General features: G+C 34.8%; 1 protein-coding gene across 1 annotated transcript; it reads left to right on the top strand.

The window, feature by feature from the left end:
* The first annotated feature begins 1545 nt into the window (after positions 1 to 1545).
* Positions 1546 to 25992, top strand: Ccdc152 (coiled-coil domain containing 152). Its single transcript, XM_063258119.1, has 8 exons — positions 1546 to 2308; positions 2425 to 2825; positions 3779 to 3872; positions 5929 to 6034; positions 11171 to 11239; positions 17197 to 17261; positions 22121 to 22223; positions 25814 to 25992. Exons 3-8 carry the CDS (start codon positions 3786 to 3788, stop codon positions 25951 to 25953), a joined length of 570 nt encoding a protein of 189 aa, XP_063114189.1. The 5' UTR covers positions 1546 to 2308; positions 2425 to 2825; positions 3779 to 3785; the 3' UTR covers positions 25954 to 25992.
* The last annotated feature ends 920 nt before the right edge of the window (positions 25993 to 26912 follow it).

The following is a 26912-nucleotide window of genomic DNA, read 5'->3' on the forward strand; positions in this document are numbered from 1 at the left end:
AAAGGCAAGTTTTTGGCAGAAATGTAACAACTTCATTAACTACAGACTAATGTAATCATACCTTATAATCTCTCCAGGCAATGGAAACTAAAGGAATGAGGTGAACACCAATGTCAAAGCTCTGCTGATAATAATATATACTATATTTCAATCCTCAACTGCTTTCTCCTTTGAAATGATAATGATCTTATTCCTCTTGCTCATCTTAGTTCTATCATTCAAAGAGCTGATACTCTGAGAATACTTAAAACATTTTAAGATACAATAAAAAATGAAACTTCATAACCTAAAAAAAATCAATGTGCTGCTCACCTTAACATCCCTATAGGTATAAATCTATAGGTCCTACATTTTCAGCTGTCTACATGCATAAATGCTTCTTTTTCAAATCAATGTATTTGAAAGGATTCCAATATTACTTTCTTTATTAGTGCAGCATAATACTGTGATCTGTTTCTTTACTATGGTTTTCTAAGCTATTTATAATTAAATATTCAATGAATCCTTGATCAATCATGAGATAAATATTTTCTGATCAAACAATAGATAAATTTTCTTTTTGCCACTTTTATTAGTACATGTTTGCAGTACATAATAATTTTTGTGCTTGAGGAGTAACACTCAGTACAACTGGAAAAGGTATTCCCTTTCTAAAGACGAAATCATAAAACGCTCATATAGTTTCTCTTTGATAAACACTTTTTTGAATGGGCCAGGAACTTTTGAAATAAAATGCTAACTCTATAAACTGAAAGAGAAACTTATGATTCATCTCAAACTAGAAAACTGAAGCTAAACTTTACTGGTTTTTTTCTGATATGTTGATTCATTTTTGCTTTTTCTGCCAACATCAGGTACCATGGAGAAACACACACACACACACACACACACACACACACACACACACACACACAAACTCCCCTGCTTCAACGAGCCAATAATAAATACACTAAGAGACAGAGATTTAATTCAGTCTTTACAATGACATGAAAATACTAAAATATTTTATATAATAAAAACATATGATTAGTGAACAATTTATGGAAAGGAGAGCATTTTAGGTGGGTCATAAAATCAACTTGTTTCAACCATCATGCCATTAGTCCTGTGTAACATTTAATTTGATAAAACCAGAGATTTAGATGGGCATTGCTATGTGCTGTTACTAGTGTCAAGAAGCCTTGCCTGAATAGCAGGTCACACCCCAGACTTCCCACTTTGATCCAGTTCTCTTGCACTCTACTATACATACCTTTCAAACAATAAAGTCTTATTAGAGTTTACATTTTTCTACTTGCCAAAGTTTGAATTCCATAGAAAAATCAAATTGCTGAAAATAAATCTCATATCTCTCATTTTCAAAAGCTGGAAGTAAGTATATTTTTCACATTGTCAGTGAACATTATTTAAAATTATAATCATTAATATTTTAACCCTTTCAGCAAAGAGCTTCACTAAGCATAATCTAAATGTATCTTTTCACTTGATTATCACAATGGCTCTACAAGGTAGGCATTATTACTATTTTTCAATTTCTTTTTTCACTCATAAGCTTTTGATTTTTTTTCTTTGTTTTTTTCTTTTTTCTTCTTCTTTTTTTTTGTTTTTTGTTTTTTGTTTTTTGTTTTGTGTGAGACAGGGTCTCACTATATAGCACAGGCTATCCTGGAACACACATATGTAGCCAAGGCTGGTCTTGAACTTCAACGATTCTCCTACCTTAGCCTCACTAGAACTGGGATTACAGGCATGCACCACCATGCCACGTGGCCATTATTATTATTAATCTGTATCACACAATAAAGAAATTGAGACCAGTATAATTTAGAACTTTCCGAAGATCACTCACTGATATATGATTCCTGCGTTGAATATGTGCAAGAGCCCACGCCTTAATTAGCAGAGGCCAGACCCTAGAGAAACTCTATTAACTGACTTTAAAAGTCTATTTTTAAAATTCAAGAACAAATATAGAATATTGTTTATTCAATAGTACTGTCTCACAAATCAAAATAAACCACTGTGATTTAGTCTTTGGTTAGGGAAAGATTTGCTAACCTGGCAGTCACTGAACGCAGATCCCACATTCTAAAAACCACAGGCAACAATAGACGCGGAAAGGAGCTGGGGCCAACCTGGAGAAGACCGGAAGTGTGGTGGTGGGAACACCAGGACTGGGCACAGACCAGGCCTGGAGAAGCGCGGGCGCATTGTTCTGGGTAGTGGCCTGCTATGGAGGGGACAATAATCAACGGCGGACCGGACCGCACGTACGCCAATTGAGGGCAAGAAACCTTCAGAAACCACAGTAGGTACCTCGGTGGCTCGAATTCCCTTTTTTCTCAAGATTCTTTCCTGCATACCCCCTCACAGTATCCTGTGCCCTACAAGGTTTTATCCCAGCTACTTGTCTGATACCTGCAGGTCTTCGGTCCCCACCTCTGAATTAAACTTAGGCCCCTCGAGACGCCGGGTCGCGGCACAAAGAACCCGGAGCTGTAGACCTCGGCCTGGAAAACTCGAGGGTGGCGGTGAGGTAGGGAGACGCCCTGAGCCTGTCTCCTAGTGCTGCGCCTCGGGAACCTGGCTGCCGGCATCTGGAAGAGGAGGCCTGCAACTCAAGCTAGCAGGCCTGAAGTCACGGCCGGAAGTGAGGCGGTCGCTTACTTATGGGGAGAGTTGCAGCTGGATCCTGACAATCAAAAATCAGTCTCTGCTGCTCAGGACAGAATATAATAAGCACTGAATCACCAGCTTGTTCCTGGTTTACTGGACAAGACTATATAACCCCTGAAAGGATCCGGTCACAGGAAATTGGAGGAGAGGTCAGTTAAGAGGCATAGAAAGTATTTGGCTGGCCAGGCCAATGTAACCAAAGGAATAACATGGAATGATAGCAAATGGAATATACTCTCCAGCAGTACTCTAGAATTGAACCCAGAACTCTCAAAACCCTTTTAATTTTTTTTATTTTGAAATAAAATCTCTAAGTTGCCCAGGCTAGCCTCAAACTTGCAATCCTGACTCCACCTCCAAGAATACTGAGATTGATGGCAGGCTGCCAATGGAATATTAGTAATCAGTTTTTTGTTTGCTTTTGGATTGCTAGGGTACTGACCTTAGACTTGAGTCTTCCTTGGCAAAATGCTCTGCCACTGATCTACAGTCTCAACTAAAAATACATAACTAAAACTCTTATTCTTCACTTCAACAATTAACTGGCTGTTCCCCAAGGTTAATCTTACTCTACAAGAGTAAGTACATAGAGATCATTTTAAGTACATTAATTTCTGTATGTCCTTTATCAGACATGTACCAAACACAATATGAAACCTAGCAGATGGTCAAAAAATATTTGTGGCACACTTAGACAAATACGTTTACCTTCTTAAATTGCCAGTACGTAAATGTAGAAGTCATGTCCCAGTTTTAATAATGCATCAGATTTTAAGTCCAGCCATGCGGATGGCAAAAAGATGTGTCAGACCTTGGCATGATTAGATTTTATAATACAGACAAATAATATCTATCTAAATGCATGCATATCTTTACACTAATTTTAGGTTTGTTTAGAGAAAATTTGGCTGGGTGGGAATGGAGAATACTTAATGCATTTGACCTTTGTTAATACTGGGTATAACAAAAATTTTGAGTAAAATGGAACTCAAGTTAGGTGCTTTGTAAGTGAAGTATAGGAACATTAGTGTTTGAGTCATGACCACTATTTTGATACTTTAAATCTTTTTTATCTACTTAACACTATCTTATTTTTCAATAGTTCAAGCATGGATCAAAGCAGCAACGAATGTACAAAAAAGATTAGCAATGTGAATATTGACAAACTTATAAAGGATTTCTCACAGATAGAAAAGGTATGTAAAAATAGCAAATAGTTATAATATATAAGAAAAATTGAACAATTTACCAATGGAAAAAGATGAGAAGAAAAACACAAAATTAGGAGAAAGATACAAATTTTTAAAATGTATTTTGCTAAGCCCTGTCTCATTCTTAAAGTTTGTATTTAAAATATGTCTGATTTTTTACTCATTTGCATAGCATTTCAAAATGTGTGTAGGGAAGAGGATCAAACAATTGGTGTACTTTTGTCAAAGTTAAAAGGAAAATACTTAAATGCCCAGTGTGTCCATAAAATCAGAACTAGTTTTAATAAAAATTCAAGTTGACTAATCTTTCAATCTCCTGCCATTATGACTTGTTTGTTTCCTTTCTCCTTATTCTATCTATTCTCTTTTCCTGATTTTTGCAAGAAAAAATTTTTTGAGACAGAGTTTTGCCATGTAGTCAACGCTGACCTTGACTAATTAATGGTGATACGCCTGCCTCCACCTCCCAAGTGCTAGGATTACAGGCAAGTGCCACCATGCCTGGCTTGTCTTCTTGACTGAACAAATATAAATCAACCCATAAGCACATAGTGTAATGAATTTTTTTTTCCTCCTCTTCTGCCAGAGAAGAATAGGAATAGCTGTTTTAAAAAACAATGTAGGTAAATAAAGATTTAGGAAGTGTGTTAATAATGTCAGAGTGTAAGAGAAGTAGGAACTGCCTGTGTTCTATTCTTACTATTCCTTTCTATTTATTCACATTCCAAGGATTCAAGACTTTTCGTGAAAGCTTTGGGGCGAACATCAAGAGCTTTTTTAAAAGTATGATCTTGAGTTTTCCTAAGAGATTTTCTTAAATAAAAGGAAGAAATGAGAAGCACTGTTGGTAAACAAAAGTATGAGGTTTTATGGGGATTAATTTTATGGGGAAATATATATATATAATGTTCTTCAAATTTTTTTGAAACACAGTTTCACTAATTCATGCTGGCCTCAAACTTATGAGAATCCTCCAGTTTTTGATACAGTAGCCTTGTGATCATACTTTGACTCTTAACATTTTACAGATGCATATAGGTGATAAAACTTAAAAGATGAAATAATATGTCAGATGCATTAAAATAAAACCAGAAATAATGAAATTGGAGAAATGGGCAGATGTTTAGACTATACAAAATTGGTCAGGAATTGATAATTTTTGTAGCTACTTGAAGAATACTTGCAGATTTATTATACTGAGATTTGTTGAAGAGTATTTATTCCTTGTCTGTAATAGCAAAAACAGTATAAACAAAATAAATTCTAATAGGAAACTAGTTAAATAAATTATAATATATTCAAAAATTAAACTTTATGATGCTATTAAAAAGAGTGATATATATATATATTGCTTATATGGTATTTTCTCCCAGATAATAGTGCTAAATTGAAAAGCCAAAGTGTAGGATAGAATATATATGATTCTTTTCTGTAATCATATAGCCATAAAGTAGTTTGGGAGCATACATAAGGGATTTTATTGTGGTTTTGGTTTTTGGTTTTTATGCTTTGTGTGTGTGTGTGTGTGTGTGTGTGTGTGGTTTCTGTTGTTTTGTTTTCTGAGACAGGATTTTACTATGTTGCCCAGGGGACTAGGAACTACTGGGCTCATGAGATTGTCCTGCCTTAGACACCTAAGTAGCTGGGACTACAGGCATCTAGCTAAGAATCAGTAACCATGACAGTAAAGACTGAATAGTTGAAAGAAAGTGGTTTTTACTAGCTTGTTAGGTCTTATTTTTGCTTATCATTTATAATTGTCAGTTTAAACATTTTAGTGTGTTCTTTCTTTTCAGTGCTGGGAAATAGACCCAAGCTAGGCAAGCTGTTTACTGCTGACCTGCATTCCCAACCTTACTATGTTACTTTAAAATCAAAAATAAATTAGAAAGTTTATTTAAAATTACATTCTAGGTATAACTATTAGATTTTCATATGTTAAGTGATTCATACATATTCTCATTAGTGTTCATATCCTCAGTAAAAGAATCAAAATAGCAGCATTGATTTGGTGATAAGATATATTTTATTTTTTACACAGAAAATGATAGAAACCAGTGGAAAGAATAACATACTGGAGATTCAGTTGGAAAAGACTACCTGCTTATTAAAAGTAATTCAAACAAAGGAAACTTCATTTAAAAAAGGTTAGTTCTTTGCTGCCTGAAGAAACAGTAACTCTAATGAGAGTATTTTTAGTATGTTAATTAATAGTGTGTTATGCATTTATAAAATGTTTTAAATTCACACAGAACTTGCCAGGCATGGTGGCTCATGCCTGTAATCCCAGCACTCGGGAGGCTGATACGGGACGATCGTTGGGAGTTCAAGACCAGCCTGGGTTACAAAGTGAGCTCAAGGCCAGCCTGAACTGCATAGCGAGACCCTGTCTCAAAAAAAAGAAAAAAAAAAAAAAAATTCACATAGAACTTTTCAGTCTATCATCTCATTTTATCCTTAGTATTACTCTAAAAGGGTAAGATTTCTATTTTTTATCCAACTTCAGCAAGAGAAATAGAATGATAGAAGTTAAATAATCTGTCTGAAGCTACTCATTTAAGAAGTAGCAAATTTTAATACATAAGCCTATAAAACCATAGTGGGAAATCTATGTTTTTGCATAACATCACAGTTATGCAAAAATAAAAGTAAGATGAGTTGATAATTTTAGGACTAAAATTGAAAGTTTTGCATTTATATATTTTGCTAGGACAGTTAGAGGACATAAAAGTTGCCATACCTCAGTATCATTGGAGACACCTAATACATATATGTTGATGTCTCATTCAATAATCTAATAATAAGAACTGGCTAGAACTAGGGCAGGAAATAAATAATATAAACTTGAAGTATCATGTAGTGCTAAAAAGTAAAAAAGTGCCCAAAAAGAAAACAAAACCTTCAATAATGCAGTAAGTCAAAAGGAACAAAGAGATCAGCTGAAAGAGCTCCCACTATGCAAAGCTGGAGCAAGCTGATCAACAAAAACAATAGTGCTGGGGCCAGGGATTTAGCTCAGTGGTGTAAGTAAGTACCTGCTTGGCAAGGGCAGGGTCCTGAGTTTGATCCCTGTACCAAAAAAAAAAATAGCATTGTATTATAACCCAAAGTGGATATCCACAAATTCATTCTCTTATGTATAGACAAACAAATTAATAAGTAAATAGAGGGGAAAGAACAAAAGGCTAGGGGAAAGTAACTACACAGTAGGAAAACCAGATAAATACTGCCTAAACTGTATGATCAAGATCAATACCAGAAGTAGTATCATGTTGGTATTATGTACCCTTAATATAATATTATGAAAATGACACTTTACCTCTATGACCTTTCTCCCCACAACCCATAATACCAGTCTAATCAAGAGACAAACATCACACAAATTTTCTTAGAATGACATTGCAAAATACCAGGCTAGTACTTAGAAAAACTTTCAGTCATCAAAAACAAGGAAAATTAGAATTATTACAGCCAAAAGAAGCTTAAGAGAAATGACAGATACATGTAATATAGTATGGTAGCTGAGATCCTAGAACAGAAAAAAGACATTGAGGAAACACTAAGGAAATCTGAATAAAGTACAGATTTTAGCTAATAACATGTCAACATTGGTTCATTATAACAAATATACTAATATACAGTGTTATAATAATAATAGAGTTGACTACATATAGGATATATTATAACTTTTATATCTTCACAATTTTTCTCTACATCAAAAAATGTCCTAAAAAAGTTTATTAAAGGTCAAAAGATGAAACAACCAAAAGAATAAAACGTGTTTTTTATTTTTATAATTTAGAAGACATTTCTAAGTGTGTGATACAGCATGTAGAAATGAACAAAGATTTTGTTAGTTTGAATGTTTAATTAATAGAATTTTTAGAGCAGTTTTAGATTTATAGAGGAACATAAATGAAAATACAAAGAATGCCCATATAGTCTCTCATGCCCTCCAATTTCCCTGTTTCACACTTGTGTGGTACATTTGTTGTAATTCTTGAAACATTTAAGTGAAATCCATAGTTTACATTAGTGCTTAATCTTTATGCTGTGCATTCTGTGAGTTTTTGCTGTCAACCTGTATGTGTAGACTTTTATGTGGACAGAAGTTTCAACTCACTTGGGTAAACACCAAAAAGTGCAATTGTTGCATCACAGAGTTAAGAGCGATCAAGATTGTAATATTAGTTTTGAGGACCAAACACTGTAGAAAACTTCTTTAAATACTTCTGTTACTCAGGTTTCCGTTACTATTACAAATACCTAAGATAACTTAAAAAAAAGAAAGATTTATTTGGCTTACAGTTTTTCATAACCAACTGGCACCTTTCCTTTTGGTTTTTTGTTTGTCAGTTGGTTTTGGCTGGCTTTTGTTTTTTACTTATGGGTGTTGATTTTTTCATTTGTTTATTTTGTTTTTTCTGTTTGAGACAGTCTTACTAGGTTGCCCATGCTTGTCTGAAACTCCTTAATTCAAATGATCTCCCCACCTCAGCCTCCCAAGTAACTGGAGTCACACCCAGCTGGCCTTGGGTATGTCACTACACCTGGCTGGTCCTGTTGCTTTAAGTTTATAGCAGCACATCATACTGGTTGTGCATGGCAGAGGAAGCCTACTCACCTCATGGCTAGGTATGAAAGGAAGGAAGAGACCAGGATCATGCAGTTCCCTTTGAAGGCATGCACCCAATGACCTAACTTCCTTCTAATAGGTTCCACCTTTTAAAGGTTCCACAGCCTCCCAAACCTTTAACATATAAACTTTTGGGGGACATTTTAGCTCCAGACTACATTAGTCCTTTAATTGCACTTAATATTTCTAACTGCTCTATGAAATACGAATTAATTCCCAAGTTGCTAAACCCTATATTTAATATCAAATCCTAATTTTTATATATTGCTTATTAATTTTTATAATAAATAGCTTAATATTATGAATTCTGGTTTATAGGAATTTGATAGGACAATATTCTTCATATCATGTAGTAAAATCAAACAGAAAAGATAATGTAGATTAAGATTTGCAAAGAAAATTGAAAGCCATTTGAAATCACAAAATGGTATTGGAGTTTATGAAGAATTCTTTGTTGAACTAATTTCCCTGTAGAAAAAAGTGTGGTAAGAGAGCCACCTTGTGTTCACATTTTGGAAATACACTTTTTTATTTGTGCATACCAGTAAGACAGAATACTAATGTTCATTGATGTGTTAGTACGTGCATATAATACATTTTGATCATTTTTATTACCCTTCTCCCCCTTTCCTCTGTCTTGCACTGATCCCATTCCTTCATTTCTAAAAATCTACCTTCTGGTTTCCTATCATCACTCCTTAAGAAAATACACATTTTGGAGACAAATCCAATGTACTTTCAGTTGCTAACTAGTGAGGTAACAAGTTACCATATTTCATTCATTGCTAGATTCATTACAATAAAAGATACAAGGACAAGTGACTACAGGAAGTATCTTTATTTTTGAACTGTATCAGCTAGCACAAACCAAGTTCTCAGCTAACGTCTATCAAACATAATTTAACATTCCATTACTGGAAAACTGCAAAGTAGAGATAAGTAATGATGGTGAGATCTTTGTGTGGATGTTAGGTACAACAGGGAGAAGAAAAAGTGAAAGGCCACAATAGTTGAACCTAATATTTACACAAGACTTTTTAACTTTTGCAGAACACTTTTATTTCTATCAGCATAGATGAAGAAAGTATATGGCAACTTAGGCAAGACCTTCTAATCAAAAGGTGAATCACAATATTGGTTCTTGCATTTAGTCAACAGAATGAATATTATTTTCAGGAGAGCTTTTCCACTTAGCCCTTTGCTGCTCAGACTTACAGCAAACTGCTTATCTGTACATCAATCACTCAACAAATATTTGTGAATTGCCTACAGTGTACAAGTCTTTAAGTACTGGGAACAAATGGCTGGCAATACCAAAACTAGTCCTTGCTGCTATGGAGCCTAAAGACAGACTGCCAAAGTCACAGAACTTCTCAACACTGCTGCTCCACATCAAATGCATGGCTGTTGCTAACAACTAATTGTAATCAAGGCTTAAATGCACATATTAGGACTTTAGTTTTTACAGCAAAGATTCTGTCTTCCATTAATAAACCACTGACAACAAAGTTGCTAATGCTAGGTAAAGTATCATTGAGTTTGTATTAGTCACTTTCAGTTTGCTGAGACAAATACTTAACACCCACACCTTAAAGGAGGAGAGATTTGTTTTGGTTCACAGTCAGTAATGGGTTCAGCCCAAAGTCAGCTGGTTCTAACACAGAAACCGCATCATGAAAGACTGCATTGGGTGGCTGTTTACCTCACAGCAGTCAGGAAGTGTAAAGAGAAGGGAGGAGAAAGAGGTAAGAATACCCTCTTCTAGATGATGCTCCTTCCAGGTGAATACACCCTTCCAAAAGATGCCCACCTCTTCCAACCAGGACCTACCTCCCAATAGCACATTCAGCTGTGAACTCATCAATGGATTTATCCAGTAGTGAGTATATCACTCCAATCTTCCAGTTAGCTTCCAAAACCCCACATCAAAACACAGAAAAACTTGGGCTAGGGAGATTTGTAACACATATCATTGAGTAAATGTTTTTGATTGTAATGTCCTTCCTTAAAATTTGGGCATAACTAGTAAGTGAACAAGTTGAAGGACAGTAAGAAAAACATCTTACTATGTCTGTCCTCTGTGTTACATAAAACGATGTAATTTGACTCACTGTTCTTAGCAGGTTTTTCATGAAAAAAATGGATATTCCTCATAGTTCCCCAGGTGGGTCCAGGTGTGCCTTACTTTCAGGGCAGATATTGTTAAGGCACGTGGAAGGATCTCTACTGTACGGTGCCTTAGAAAACTCTTTCCTAAATCTTGTAACTCACTTGACTTAAAGAGTGACTAAAAAGTATTTGTCAGCTAGGCACACTAAGCACACCTGTAATCTCATCTTTTTAGGGAGCTGCGGCAGGACCATCAGGATAGCCTGAGGCTATCCTGGGGACCTTAATGAGAACCTACCTCAAAATAAAATAACTCAGAAAGAATTGTGGCTGGAGATATCACTTAGGGGTAAAATGTTTGCCTAGCACATGCAAGGCCCTGGGTCCAATTCCCAGTACTATGGAGAAGAAAGGTATTATGTAATTTACTTAGAGATATTTACGTCAGTGAGAAGTTACCATTTTAACTATTTCAACTGAGAAGGTAATTCCAAAATAAAGGTAAAGGATTTTCAGATAAATTTATCTTGTGTTTTAGAATGTGCTGCTCTTCATGATATGATAAAAGGGCTACAGCAGACTATTGAATATCAACACAATTTGAAAGGTAAGTTGGAGAAAAAAACCTAAGAAAGCATCATTGGTTTGAACGTCTGTTAAAAAATAATTTTTTAACTTTGTTGACAGTCAGTTCCTATTAAATGAGAATCAGTTCATCAGCTGGTAGCAAGACTTATATTTAAAAATACTTTTTTTTTTCTTGTCTTTTTCGTTTTTATCAGTACCAGGGATCGAACTCACTACTACCTGCTTGCAAAGCAGGTGCTTATGCCGCTGAGCTAAATCCCCAGCCCTTAAAAATACTTTTGAAAGATTATAAAATAAATACTGTGATGAACAGAACGATTCCATCATTCTGTCTGAAGTAAATCAGATGTTTTATGGTAGATCATAATTGTCCTTTTATTACTTTTAAGTGTTTAGAAGTATACTGTTGTCCTTCAGTGTCCACTAGGAAATATTTCCAGGACCATCACAAATACCAAAAGTCTGTAGAAACTCAAGATACCTCATATAAAATACCATACTATTAGCATAAAATCTATTTCCTTTACCCGTACTTTAAAACATCTCTACATTAAAATACCTTACACAATGTAAATGCTATATAAATAGTTATACTGTGTTACTTGAGAAAAAATGATAAGACAGGAATCTAGATGTGTAAAATACAGACACGATTCTTTAAATATTTTTGACTCATTGTTGGTTGAACCCAGGTATGGTGGATTGAAAACTGATGGTCAACTTAAACACCGGTGAACTGAATCAATGTAGTGCTGAGTGTAGATGGCCCACCTGAGAACTATTGCCAGCATAAAAAAGGAGACCTGTAAAGGAAGAATAGTGTTGTTTGGTGCTGTTGTTTCTACTGTTGCCATGGGTTCTCTTGGAGGAGCTTGATGAGCTTCTTTCCTAATAATGAACTTGGCTGTTTTCATCGTCAAAGGAGCTTAGGGCTTTGTTGTTGCTGAGAATGTATTGTGTTTTACTTTTGGGGAGCTCTGGTCCTTACGATGAACATCACTTGCTGACTTCAGAGGGGAAGATGATGTGCTGCTCAATCTCCATGAGAAGGTTGTCACGCTGTCTTCCAGATATGAATTCAACTATTCTCATTATTGAAGGAGTCTAGAACCTTGTTGTTGCTGAGGATGGCTGTGGTACTTTTCAGAGGAGCCCTGGTGTTTATTTTGAGGGTTGCTTCTTGGCTCCAGTATAGAACCTTCATCCTACTGGCACAGATCCCTCATCCCGCTGGCACAGACTTTCTGGCTTCCACCACTGACCTTGGGCCTTCGCAGAGAAGATCCATGAAATAGACTTGCATGAGTCATTGTTGTAGACTCCAGGCCTCCAGTTGGACTCATGGGGGCCATTGTCATGGGCTCTAGGTTTTTAGCTGAACTCATGCAGGATATTGCCATGAGATTCAGGCCCTCAGTTGGATTTTTAGGTCTTTAGTATGTGGTCAGATTTCCTGTACTTCCTTTGTATTTAACTCTTTGACTAACCATTATATAATAATACTATAAAGGTATGTGTCCTGTATGTAAATAGTTTTCCTTGCAAATTCCTGATTACATCACCAGGGGAACTCACACATGCAAAGTTCTATTTATTTTTATTGCCATTCTTGATTCTTTATAAACGTGTTCAGTTTTGAAAGATAGACGTTTACTAGTTAAACCATGAATATTCTTTGCAAGCCACAATAATGATTTACCATTTAATTTTTTGTCATAGACTAGGACTGTATTTGTTCAAGAAGCCAACATACTTACTTTCTTATTTTTAATAATTATGCTAACTCAATGAGCCTGACATGTGCAAAACAGGGACCAAGTGCTCTATACTCTTCCTAATTGGCTGTAAGATTGCCCTCTACTGTATCAGTTATTAGACTTAATTACCTTAATCACCTCTGCCAACATAAAACATCAAATAAGTATTTATCTTAGGCTTCTCTTTTCACTCATGAATAAAGCAATTTACATATGTTAGTGAGGTAAAATATTGATGTTAAGTGTCATTTCTTTAATTTGGCATGTTACTGTGTTTGTAATTTTCTAGTTGAAAGATATCTCAAAAAATAATATTAGTTTTAGTTTTTACTTTCCTCCCATTTCTCTTCCCTAAAATTGAGGCCATCATGATACTATCTTAAAGCTGAGGACTCTGAACAATTTTTCCCTCCTATGTGACACCTATGTGGTTTAAATAAATATGTGGAAGTAAGTGGTCTTTTCCAGGCCTCTTATCCCAGGAACCAAATAATATTTAGTTTAACTCCTCCAGAATTTCATTCAAAAGAAAATAACTATTATAAATTAAATACTTTAAAGTTCTATTAAAAATTATGAATGTATTAGCCAGTGGCTTTTATAAACAGTACCAAATAATTATCAACAGTCAAACACACCATCTTTTCACAGATTTGGCAGTACAAATTTTTTTCTTTCAAATTTTATTGAGATAAAATTGACAGTTACAATTATATATAAAATGTACAATTTGATGATTTGATAGTGAAATAATAATGTTATGGCTTGTGTTTAGTTACCCCCCCCAAAGCTTCATGCAGTCAAAGGTGAGGCTTTTTCAGAGTTGGTTAAATCTACAGTGTGTGATTGATTCATAATGCAATTTTAGGATTAAGGGTGGGGCTATATCAGTCCACTAATTAGTTTGGCACTGCCTTAATCCTGGCCTGGATACAATATAAGGTACAGAAAGAGGCTTGTCTTGCCCCTCTTGCTTGCTTTGCCAACTTCACCCCTCCATGAACTGTTTTTCCTTTACAATTCCTGTCTGTCCTACCAGCTGCCTTGGAGCCAGCTTATTGTGGACTGAAACCTCTACAAACTGTGAGATAAATAAACCTTTCTCCCTTTAACTTTGGGTGCCTGGTATTTTGTCTAAGCAACAAGAGAAAAATAACCAAGACAATTCACCACCATTATTGGTTAACATCCATTACCTTTCTTTTTTTTTTTTTATTTAAAGAAAAAGAAAGGACATAAAAAAGCAGTAAAAGAGTACAAGTAATACAGAATTTCAAGAAAAAAAATATACCGTAAGAAATCACTGGTTAATAGCTTGCATATTGTCTTCCTAGAAACAGTTGTCCAAATTATAAAATTAAAACATATGAAGTGGATATTCATACAGTGATATTGGAGACCATTCTGTTCAGTGATCCAACAAAAGCTCAGTAATATGGTTTTCCATCCTACCCACTCAAACATACCTGCGGTTATATCCCTTAGTCCACCTTCCTTTCCTCTCTTTTTTACAATAACAATTACACTTTTTGGGTTTTATTACTCCCACAGTTCTTATTACTTTTTTTTTAAGAGAATACAACCAAACGTGACTAAGCAAAACAGAGTCAGAACAGAAGGGTGGGCATAGTACATGATGCAAAAATAGAAACCCAGGTGATCTAAAGTGGTGAACATTGTGCCTCTTGCTATTTTTAAATTGAGTTGCCTATATCATCAGGTATAATAGAATTGATCAAAACAGTGCAGAACAAAACCAATAAAACCTACACTGGAGACCTTACAGGATTTCAAAAAAAGATAACAGTCAAACCATAATGGCCATTATAGTGTATCTTATTGCCTTCAAAGTGGTTGCCTATACCCTCAAACTTGATACTATCAAACAAAATAGAATATAGAATAATCAGACAAAACAAGATGGGGAGAGCAATACTGGGGTTCAAATCAAGTTAATAGGAAAATAAAAAAGTTACTATAATATGTCCCACTATTTTTTAGTTGTTTTCCCTTAATTAAAAAAATGAGAGAAAATAGATTAATTTTTAAAAAGGGAGGAGATTTAGATAAAAGAGGACATTGTAACAGAATAGCACAGGTCAGAACCGAACAATTTAAGCATCATTGTGTTTCACCACCAGATAATCTAACATAATAGTAGTCGCCATAGTGCCTCTTTCCTTGAATTATTTGAGTGTAACTTCGTATGCTATAGCATCAAGCATATCAAGACAATGTGAAGCCCTTCAAGAGAATGAAAGAATTGCAGGGTATTTAGAACCAGCTAATAAAAAACAAACAACAGTTTCTAGATTATCTCTTTGCCTATAAAAAATTTTGTTTATACTATCGCATATAGTGAAATATAGTAAGATACAACATGTTAAAGCCAGTGGAAACAGATGTACCACAGCTTGATGGGACTTCAAAACAAGATGATATTAAATCAGCACTAGCTTTTATGTTGTGTTGTTTTCTTCAAAATAGCTATTCGTACGATCACAGATACTAACCTTTCATAATTATGTATGTGGAGGAGAGGGTAATAACGCTTAAGATCTACCATTCTAGCAAATTTCAAATGTATAATATGGCACATTTCAAGTATATATATATATATATATATATATATATATATATATATATAACGTCATCAATTACAATTCATATTATTGAACTTCAGGTTGTTAAACTTATTTCTCTGCTATAGCTGACACTGCCGTCTTTGACCAAGTACCTCCCCATATATACAACCTCTAGTAACTACTATTCTACTTTCTATAAGTTCAACTTCTTTAGACATATAATTCAAATCATTCAGTATTTGTCTTTGTACATCTGGTTTATTTCATTTGGTATAGTGTCCTCTGTGTTTATCCATGCGGTTACAAATGCCAAAATATTCTTTATCTCTCTAAGAGGTTATTGCTGGAGATCAAATCCAGGACTTCAAGCATAATCACATACTTAACACTGAATTACTTGTTTTTTAAGGCTGAAAATATTCTATTTAATATTTATAATATAATTATGTTACTTCCTTTGTAATTTTCTAGTTGAGAGGTATCTTTAAAACTACCATTAGTTCTTACTTTCCTCCCATTTCTTTTCTCTGACCTGCAGGCCAGTATACCACCATCTCAAAGGTGAGGATTCTAAACTGTGATGCCTATAAATAAATATGTGAAATTTGGTTTACCTGTTTCAACAACCCAATGATTTTCTGTCCAGTAGCTAATTTTTCTTCTTAAAAAAAAATACAGTTTTTTTTCTGAAATTAACCCTTTGTTTACTTAGCCATCTTCCTCAGGGGAAGTTAATTGTACCCCAGCTCTGAGAGAGGAAATTTTCTTCTCCTACAAGAGATTGACTCTGTTTTCCTGGTTGTTATGTGACTATGTGTGATGCTGGAAATTGCTTCACACTTCTTGTTTGCAGCCAAAAGATCACCCTCGCACTGAGGATGGCAGATGACTCTAAAATAATCTAGTTTCTTAATATCTTTATTGACCTTGTAAATCAATTACCCTTGGTATTTGTGAGCCTTTTCAGTTACAGTGAAAGAAAAGTTATAGCTCCTTTTATATGCATAAATCTTTCCAGTAGGAATTTATGGCTTGTATAAAAGATGATATATTCAGATACAAGAAAAAGATTGAAATTCTTGTTTACATTTATTTTTATCTAAAAACATCAAAGAAAAAATCAGGGATTTTTAATAGATGGAATAATGTTCCTTATTCCATAGTTAAATTCATTGCGTATCATTCGTCACACATAAGTTTATTCTGACATGGAGAATGGGACTTCTAAAATTGAGCAGTTAAATGTTTATTATTTCCTCCAGTTTCAGTGTATGGTGTATAGTACAGTACATGTAACTGCAATTTCCTTCCTATCCCTAACTCACAGCTCAGGTTGTACCTCTTCTCCAAAGTTTCTCCTGACTTCATAATAAATTGTTTCTTCCCCAAGTTCCCTCAGTCTTTCAGACATTCTTCTTACCTCTAATCATGACATATTATAAATACTTATATGTCTGTTTCACCACTAGACTATCTCCACTGTAAAAAACAAAAACTTTCTGTTCCTATACTCCCAGTGAAGGTGCTAGATATATATTTGTTGAATGCCTACATTAAAAGAAGCGAGAATGTTCAGTGCATTGCCGTATTAAAAATGCTATAAATTTGGTTGTTCTTTGATTATGTTCACATAGGTGAAAATGAAGAACTGAAAAGAAATGCTGATTTAGCAAAAGAAAAGCTAAAATCTCAAGAGCAGGCAAGTTTATGTATAATTGTATTTAATTAGATCCTTATAGAACATTTGTTTATTCAAATTATAAAAAGGTTGTTCTTATTAATAAACAAAACCAACATTTATATGTAGATATAATATATATCTGTATTTTTTGTGTGTTGAAATTATTAAAAAGTGAAAACTTATTTTAAAACTGATCCAAGTTTTGAGACTCCTAATCTTTTTGTTTGTTTGTTTTTATTAGGACATATTTGTAGTACATAATGTTTATATTTCTTGTGTGGAGTTGGTAAATGTATATAATACATCTTAATTCCTTTTATTCATCCCTTTCCCTTCCCTTCACACATATCTTAATCCCCTTCTCATTTAAGAAAGACCTATTTCCCTACTTCCTATTATCTGTCTTTTATTTTGCTCTTTATTTTGACTTTAGGTTTCTCATATAAGAGAAATCATGTGATATTTAAGCTTGTGTGTTTGTTTTATCTCACTTAACGTTATGTCTCAAGGTACATCTATTTTCCTACAGATAAATTTATTTTTCTTTATGGCGGAGTGGTACTCCATTGTGTATAAATGTCATGTTTTCTTTATCCATTTATCTATTAATGGCCACTTCCAAGATTTACTTATTATGGATTGTGCTGTTGTGGATCATAACTACATGTCCCCCTACAGCCTCATGCAGTCATAGATAGGACTTTTTGGAGGTGGCTGGATCTAGAGTGATGCTGGGATTAAGGATGTGATGCTGGGATTAATTCATGGTGTGATGCTTAGGATTAAAGGTGCCCTGGCTGTCAGTGCTACTCAACCTAAAGGCAGGTAGCCTGTATGGAATATAAGGAACAGAAAGAGGGCTGTTGTCTCTTTCTGCTTGTAACTTGCTGATTGCTGCTTTTGACGCCTCTAGCCTTCTGTCTTCCATGCCATGAACTGTTTCTCCTCTGCAGTGCCCTTCTGCTATGCCTTCCACCTTAAGACCAGCCAACTAAGAGCTGAAACTTCCACAAACTGAACCTAAATAAACTTCCCCCCTTTAACTTTGGGTGTCAAGTATTTTGTTTCAGCAATGAGAAAAGTAACTAAGACATGCTGCTGTAAGAAAGCATATGCCTGTGTCACTGTAATATGTTTTTAACTATAAATTTTTCCTTATAAAGTGGAATATATTAATGATTTTTTTTGTCTGTTTCCTTTTTATCAGTACCGAGGATCGAACTCACGACTGCCTGCTTACAAGGCAGGCGCTTATGCCACTGAGCTAAATCCCCAGCCAAAGTGGAATATATTAATACATCATTTTTCTTCCTAACTAAAAGAGCCCTAGTTATTTTGCTACACATTTTTCATTGCACTAATAGTGTTTTATGCTAGTGCATGCTCTATTGATTAACATTTTAAAACTTTTTTATTATAAAGTAAATCAGTCTGTAGTTGTTTTATGATATGGATAATCATTGCATCATCCAAATAAAGTGAGCATTTTATGTGGATCACAAATTAATTACTTCCCACTGGCCACCATACCCTCTGCTGCATTTTTTCTCTTCTATAGGAACAGTACAATAATAACAATTGCAGAATGTATAACACAGTGCTAAAGAAACAAAATGTATTTATTGAATGTGAGGTGCCTCTCTTTGCTCTTTGGGAGGTTTATCATGGTAACATTTTATTATCTCTCAAGAGCCAATATATCAACATCTGACAAATCTGAGGTCTCCAAAACTCAGGTTGGATCTATAATAGACTTTAACAGGAAGGATCCTTTCTAAATCCAGTATGATCCCTCATGTAAGGAGCCCCTGAAAGAAATAAACTAATTCTGGAAACCTGCCCAGGACTCCATGAGTAATATTCTCTGGTCTTGGAGGTAATTTTGGTTCTGTGCTTGGAAAATCTAGCTCTGCATCATCAGTTTTGAGATAGTTTAAGTACCTCTGAGATGCACAACACTCTTTTTTCCTTTTCTTTTCCTTATTTCCTTTATTCTTTCCTGAGCCCATCCATATCTTGGCTGTAGAGCCTGGGTCACATTGAGTGAAGAGAAATTGTTCTGGGCCACGTATCAAATATGTCAGGTAATGTGTGTAAGTAACAACATTTCTTTTGTTTTTTATATTTTAACTTTTTGTGAAATAAACCCACATTTAAATAAGTAAAAAATTCACACACCTGTTTAGTTATAGTAACCACCTGTCTTCACCAGCACACATGCATATAGAGAAGTTGAAATACCATTGTCAGAAATTGCTGCCTTTTACTCACCAAGCCACACAACTGCTTGTAACCTCTGACACACAGATTCATTATGCTGACTGTGGTGGTCACAAGAGGCAGAGTTAGTATGCACAGTAAAGTCATAGAAATATCATTAAAGTTCACATAATAATGTTAAAAGTTTATGATCTTGTGGTACTACATTCACAGCTGTCCAGACCTACACAGCTCCTATGCAATGGGTTAGACATACTTGCTTTAGATTTTAGGCAATGAAGTCAGCTTCTACCTGAAGCAAAAAAAAAAAAAAAAAAACAACTTCACCTTTTCCCTTCTAAAACTTCAAGCCCTAGAATATTACTTTGTCTTCATATTATATGAATGTTCAAAGAGGTGGAAAATAAAGAGAAAACCATGTACCAAGATTCTGAATTTCTTAATCAGCTTCCTTGCAATGGAAACTAAAAAGTTACCTTGATCAAATGAGAATCGACTGATACAAAACCTCCAGGTACAGCCAACAGTTATGGAGAACCACTTTTTAGAAGGAATCTGTAGATTCTTAATGGTAGTATTTGTGGTACTTGGAGGATTTTTATGACTTAAACATAGAAAACGCTTAAAAAGAATATGAGCAAAGACTATCCCTTGAAATTTAATGTTCCCAGAAAACAAAGGAGAAAAAAAAGAGCAACCAACTGTGATTTATTTCTTGGTCCCCTTAGAAAAAAGAAGAAAGTAAATCCATTATCTGAGGCTTAAGTGAAGGAAAACATACTGATAAAGTCTAGCTCAGCCCAAACGTTAGGATAACTCTTATGCCTGGAGGTAGGAGTGAAAAAATCATCTCATTACCACTTTAATGGAAGAATCTTCAGGTAGCAAAGGCAGTAGAGATAGAAGGGTACACAGAACATTCTCTTGTGGTTTCTCAAAGAAGCAAATATATTCATTGTTGTTTTTTGAAGCCATTCTGTTGGGGGCTTTTCTAATTGACTGTCTGGAAACCTAGACACATATATTAAAAAATTGCAACTGTGACATTCAGCCTGTTATTCATCTACAGCAGTTGGGTAGGATTGGCCATTCTTACAATTGAATGGCAGGATGAGTAGCACAAATAGGAATCTGGACTGTATCCTTTGAACTAGGGTAATCTGAAACAATATATGTCTGTTTTTAACCATAGATGTCAGGCAGGTGCTTATGACACCGAGCTAAATCCTCAGCCTGTTTTTAACCATAGATGTATAAACCAGTACATTTTGACTCTTTTTGTTGTCTTGTTTGGTCTTATCTCCTCAATACCACTGAATATCTGTTAATAGTTATGAACTGTCTCGGAGAAAAATATACAAATTTTGCATAAAATTTCAGGAAGTTAATGGACTCTGGAAAAATGCATTCGTTTTGTCTAGGCTAAGAGCTCTGATCTAAATATTTCATATTGGCATTCCAATTCAACAAATGTACATCAAGATATTAGTGAGTGGGGGAGGAAGAAAGGAAGAGATGAGATTGAGATAGAGATAGGGAGAATGCTTTGGTAAGTCCTAATTCTTATGATGTTTAAAGACTTTTTTAGAATACTTGCCTTTGTTATTCTTTCCTACTATCCTACTTAGCTTTTATTTTTCTGTATTCTTTTTCTCTTGCCTACATTTTAGGCCTGTAACTAATTTCTTTGTGTACAACAATAACCCTGGCAAATTGTAAAATTTATCTTTGAGGGATTCCTCTCCCGTTACTACACTGAACATTCTTTTCCCTATTGGCACAATTAGTCATCCTTTTGTATCAGTAATCTATGAAGGTAATTTCAACAACTGTCGAGAAATTTTCAAATTTCAAATTTATCTTTCTTTTGGTGCTTCCTCATAAAATTAATCCTTACCATGGGTACTTCTCAATCTTTTTCTAGGAATTAGGAATATTTATATAATTTTGAGAAATACATGTTCAGCTCACTTTCAAAAATTACAGTAATTTTTCTAGCTATATGACTGTACCTTCTATAAACTATAAAATATAAACTATAGCTTTGGTTTATATTGTATTTTAATATTGTAAGGGCATTTACTCATACAATACAATCAAATATTTTAAGTATGTATAATATGCTAAACACTGATGATGAATATTCAGCAAATGAAGATAAAAAAACATTGTTTCAATAACAAAAAATTCAAAAAGTTGGGTATGGCTGCATCTACCTGTAACCTCAGTACTCAGAAGGCTGAGGCAGGATTGCCACAAGTTCAAGGCCAGTTTATTCTACATACTGAGACCTTGTCTTAAAAAAAATGAAACAAAGACATTGTTTTTATATCCTTACGTCAGAAATTGGTCTTTGTCTTGGAAAGCACAGAAACAGAAGATATAGTACTTGTTTAATGGGACCTGTAATTACTGGGGATGCTAGAACAGAAGTTGTGGTAGGGAAGACATGTGTGAAACATGTAATTGAAACGTAGTAATGATAATTAATGACAATATTCTTGAAAATTTGCTAAATCATAAATTTTAAATATTCTAGCCACAAAAAAGTGAGATAATGGTTATTTTAATTAGCTTGATTTTATCATTTTAATATATACTTTATAAGTAAAATATACTTTATAAGTAAAATATTATATTTTACTTACAATTTTTAGGAACATATGAATAATATCGCCAAACTCGAATATGAAATGAAAATCAAAGAGGAGCAACATAAGGTAGAAATAAGCAGACTTTATCAAGATATGCAGAAAAAAGGTAAGATTTTTATCTATTGAATTGTATGACATAATAAAAAAAATTCAAAGGTACATGTAAATTTTCTGAACAATAGGTAGTATTCTTGAGTGAACACTGCCTTAAGATAGGTTTTATGCATTGCCACATATTAACCTGCTATAAATATATGTTAATTAAAAGCAAAATGTGATGCTGGGACTGGGAGGAGCCCATCAGGAAGCCAGCTAGCCAGCCTTTCTGGTAAGCTGTGCAAGCCATGCGGGCCCAAGAAGAGAAGTCATATAGTCCCTCCTGTGAGTCTACTGGTGTGCTGGCGGAGAATTAATCCTAACCACCACCACCAACACTACCCCACCACCTGTAAGTAGCCAGCTGGTTCAGTGGATAGGCTGAGTTAATAGCTACTGAAATACAAAGAGCAACTGAATGCTTGCATTGTTTGGAGATTTTGCAGGCCTGGGCCTGACGTCTTAGCATCTATTGGGAGGATGACAGTATGCAGTATAACAAATATGGAGATTTTCTTCTCTCTTTGAAGTCCATTATTGTTCTCACTGCTTTCTTTTGTTATGATTAATTATTTTGCTTTCTTCAGTGTTCTGTATTCATTGGTTTTATTCTGTTTCATTTTGGTTTGATTTTGCTATGTCTATGGAGTGGACAACTAATGTGAACATAACAAGATATACTATAGGAGCTATTGTTAATTTCCTAGTATCCTGCTTTGAAGTTCTGTACCAATTTCACTAATTTGTTTTGATTGACTTTATTCTGTTTTATTTTGTTGCATTTTATCTTTAAAATAAAAAATAAATAATACATTTTAAAAAGCAAAATGCAAATTAAAGCTACAATGAAATACTACATGTCTTAAAAAACCAACAGTCATTAAAAGCTATCAATGCCAAGTGTTGATGAGGATGTGGAAATTGGAACTCTTAGGCACTGCTGATGAGACTATAAAATCACACAGCCTCTTTAAAAATTGTCAGTTTCTCTTAAAATTTAAGAGACAGTGAGTTAATTTGGGTCCTCTGAGAAGCAAATGCTAAGACTTGATTAGACATTTGTGCCGATCAGTTTTCCTGTTACTGAGAGATAATATCCAACACCTAGAATTTAAAGGAGGAAAAGTTTAATTTATCTCTAGTTTGGCTCATGGTTTCAGGAGAGTACACCATGGTCAGCAGTCTTCAAGGCAGAAACTTTGTGGCAGAAGGGTGTGGCAAAGCAAAGCTGCCTAGTTTTTGGTGACCAAGGAGCAAAGTGAGGTAGTACCAGAGAGGAAGAGTGAGGGTCCATGTATAGTAGTACCCAAGGCCCAACCTCCATGACTCTCCCACGTATAACCAGGAACATGCTTTACTAATCTGCTCAGTGTCTCTTAGTCTGATGAAGTTGATAGAGCAGCACTGATGATCACAACATTCAATAAATTTTCTGGCGAAAACATTTATGAAGGCAGATAGGGAATTAGAAGAGTGTGGTGTGAACTGTCAGTTCTGATACAAACTGAAAATCATGTGCAGAAGCAAAGGAAAGAAGGAATTTTGAGTGGGAAAAATCTTTGACCATGACCCATTTCTAAGAAAGTTTCAGTAAAACTGAGAAAAAATTGCCCATGAAAAGAGTTCTGCAACTTTCAGAAACAAGCTTGCCTTACTCTGTGTACCACAACCACTTATTGGCTAGGAGCCCCAACCTGGTCATGAAAACTCTAAACCAATTTTGCTATCTCACAGTGTAGATATAAAAGATACATTTTCATAGCTACAGCTGTTTACCCTTTGGCTACACATTTAATTTCCACCTGGGTTCAGGCAGCAGCTTTTCAGTGGTTCCTGTGGGCCTTTCTTCAGGGTACTCTTAGAAGAGAGGTTTCAGAGTGTTTTATTTTTCCTAGTGACCTAAATATATCTTCAACCAGTCAATTCTAGATCCAAAAAGCTGGTTTGCGTCTGGAAGCTAAGCAGATGATTTCTTCATTGGAGCACTGCAGAGGCTTGAATATGGTTTTGTATCCCCCCAAAATTTCATTGTGATTAAATGATTAGGGTCACATTGCTGAGAGGTGGAGCCTATTGGGAGGTCCTTAGGTCATCAAGTATCTGTGGTTGATGACCACTTGGTAGTTCTTGTACAAGTCCTTGTGTTATCATGAAAGGATTTTTATAAAAGAAACAAGCTTTACTTCACCTGTCCTCCCTTTCTCTGTGCCTGTTCAAGATGTGACCACATGCCCTACTTATTGACAATGTGATCCCTTGAAACATTTCATGTTTAAGGAGGCTGTGGCGGGAAGACTGCAAGTTGGAGGCCAGTCTGGCAACTTAGTGATACCATTGCAAAGTAGTAAAGGGCTGGTACAGTTCAGCCTAGCATATGTAAGGCCCTGACTTCAGTCCCAGTACCAAAGAGGTAAAAAGCCTAACATTATGGTAAATGAAAGAAACTGGATTTAATGGGCTGCGTATAGTGTGATTCTGTTTATAAAACGTTCTTTTAAAGCCAGGCATTGTGGTATATGCCTGTAATCCCTGCATTTGAGAGGCTGAGGCAGGAGGATTGTTGCAAGTTTGAGACCATTCTGGGCTATGAAGTGAGCTCAAGGCCAGCCTGAACTGCATAGTGAGACCCTGTCTCAAAAAGACAAAAAAAAAAAAAAAAAAAAAAAAAAAAAAATTCAAAAAGGTGCAATTTAGATCAATGTTTTTTAGTACATAAAGAGATGAATTGCAAAGGAGTGTAATCATTAACAAAAGAGAAAATTCAGTGATGCATGCAGCCAAATGTGAAGATGAGAGAAGCCTGATCATATGAATGAGTATAGCAGTGTTGTATCCACCAAAACGAGGCCCCAAGATGTTCAAACACAGGCAAGACGTCTTTAAAAGGAATGCTTTATTTTAGCTGGTACCTAGCGACACAACCTGCATTGGAATCTGCAGAGCTGTGTGACCAGGTTAGGTTACAGGGAGTTTATATAAGGAAAAACCGCAAAGAAGAGAAAAAGGAGGGCTTATAAAAAAAGGGAGTTGATCTGTGCAAAATGTTTTATAACCAAGAGCCAATCGGTCCCAGGACCGAATGTTTTACAATTAGTGGTCAGCAAATGTTTTACAACCAAGGGTCAGTAGGTTTCGGGACCAAATTGCTGTTCTGGAAGGGGGTAATTCATAAGAAACCAGAGTTGAAACAAAGGTCAGGGTAACAGCACTTAAAGAACAGGATAGCGGCGCCTTAGCCAGGCTACAACAAGCAGAGCCTTGTTATAGTTCTGGAGTTGTCAAATAGTGAGGTTCTATAAACCTCAGAATCCAAACTTTGCATCACACTTTAACCACTGAACCTCATATTTTCTAAGTTGTCGATGCTTAAGAGTACAAATTAGTTTCTTTGCCCAAAAGCATTTTATGAGTGACTTTTGTGTTTCAAACATTTTTCAGGATCTTGCCAAAAATATATAAAATCTATCCGACACGTGAAACATAAAACAACTTCTAAAAAGTTTTATTAATTAAATTTACCTTGTTTTGAACTATTCACAATATTGAAGAAGTGTACACATATTTGAAATGTTAAATGAATAAATATTTTGTGTTATTCAGTTGAATTAAATGAAGAAAAGCACAAAGATCTAATAAAGAAAAAGGAGAAAGAAATTTCAGAGTTAACTGAAAAGTTACTAAGTCAAGAAAAGGAAAAGCAAAATGAAATAATCAAACTACAGCTGGAGGTAGGTGTTTAAGAGGCTTGATAAACTTGATAGTGTGTATTCCTTAGTCTGACTCCCTACTTTGCTTTTCATTGCAATGAGACAAATATCAGGACTAGAAACAGTTCTGTGAAAGGGCTTTGTACACCCTAATGCTTTATCAAATGCAGTGCTCAGTCACCAAACAGCTATTATTTGCACTGCATTTTAGCATTTCACCTGCAAGAATTCCAGTTGTTCCAAAAGTCTTGGTTCAGGGGAAGGTACTGTTTCCTGTGAGAGCAGGGACAGATACTTCCACAATTACCTGTATGTTATAGCCAGTATATGCAAGCTTCATAAGACAACCAGTGTTGGAAAAATTTTAACCTTCAACATTACTCTGTCTTCCCTGCAGAAACTAGGGAACCCACGTAAACCAGCTAATTTCTTCTGCTTTTACTTAAAATAAGAAGACACAAATTTCTCCCTATAAATTTCTAGAAAATATGCATTGTGGAGCAAACAAACCAAATTTCTAAAATAATAAAAAAGGAATAATTAAAGATATTTTAAATGGGAGACTTCATACACTAAAGCTCCAGCTATTTGTTCTAAATTTTTTTTAAAAATTGCACACATCACCACTGGATAATAAGCATTTTACTAATATTTTGAAAACTAACATCACTCTACTTATGAATACTGAAAAAGACAGATAAATAACTTTTCAAAAATAAGATGTTAAGCGCCTTTCTATTGGCAAAGATTCTCACCTTAAGCGTAGACGGTTTTGAGTATAATAGTAAATTTATTACTTTTTTAAAAGCAATTGAAAAATTCACTTCAATTTTCAACATAAGCTTAAATAATAAAGAGACAACTTTTAAAAGTTTAATTGAATTTATTTAGACATATCCATACATTGGCCAGTCATGTACTGCATTCTTGCTTAATGGTATTATCCATAGAGTTGTTCAAATTTATAGGGTTTAGTTTACCTATTAAACTAT

Source organism: Cavia porcellus, unplaced genomic scaffold (assembly GCF_034190915.1).
Source record: "Cavia porcellus strain 051 isolate PalLab524CR breed Dunkin Hartley unplaced genomic scaffold, mCavPor4.1 scaffold_11, whole genome shotgun sequence".
Taxonomy (NCBI): Eukaryota; Metazoa; Chordata; class Mammalia; order Rodentia; family Caviidae; genus Cavia; species Cavia porcellus.

Bases quoted from the DNA above. Each gene is read 5' to 3' on its own strand.
- Ccdc152 (XM_063258119.1), top strand. From the start codon at position 3,786: ATGGATCAAAGCAGCAACGAATGTACAAAAAAGATTAGCAATGTGAAT. The intron at 6,035-11,170 runs GTTAGTTCTTTG...CTTGTGTTTTAG, and splicing joins GGAAACTTCATTTAAAAAAG to AATGTGCTGCTCTTCATGAT. The intron at 22,224-25,813 runs GTAAGATTTTTA...TGTGTTATTCAG, and splicing joins TCAAGATATGCAGAAAAAAG to TTGAATTAAATGAAGAAAAG.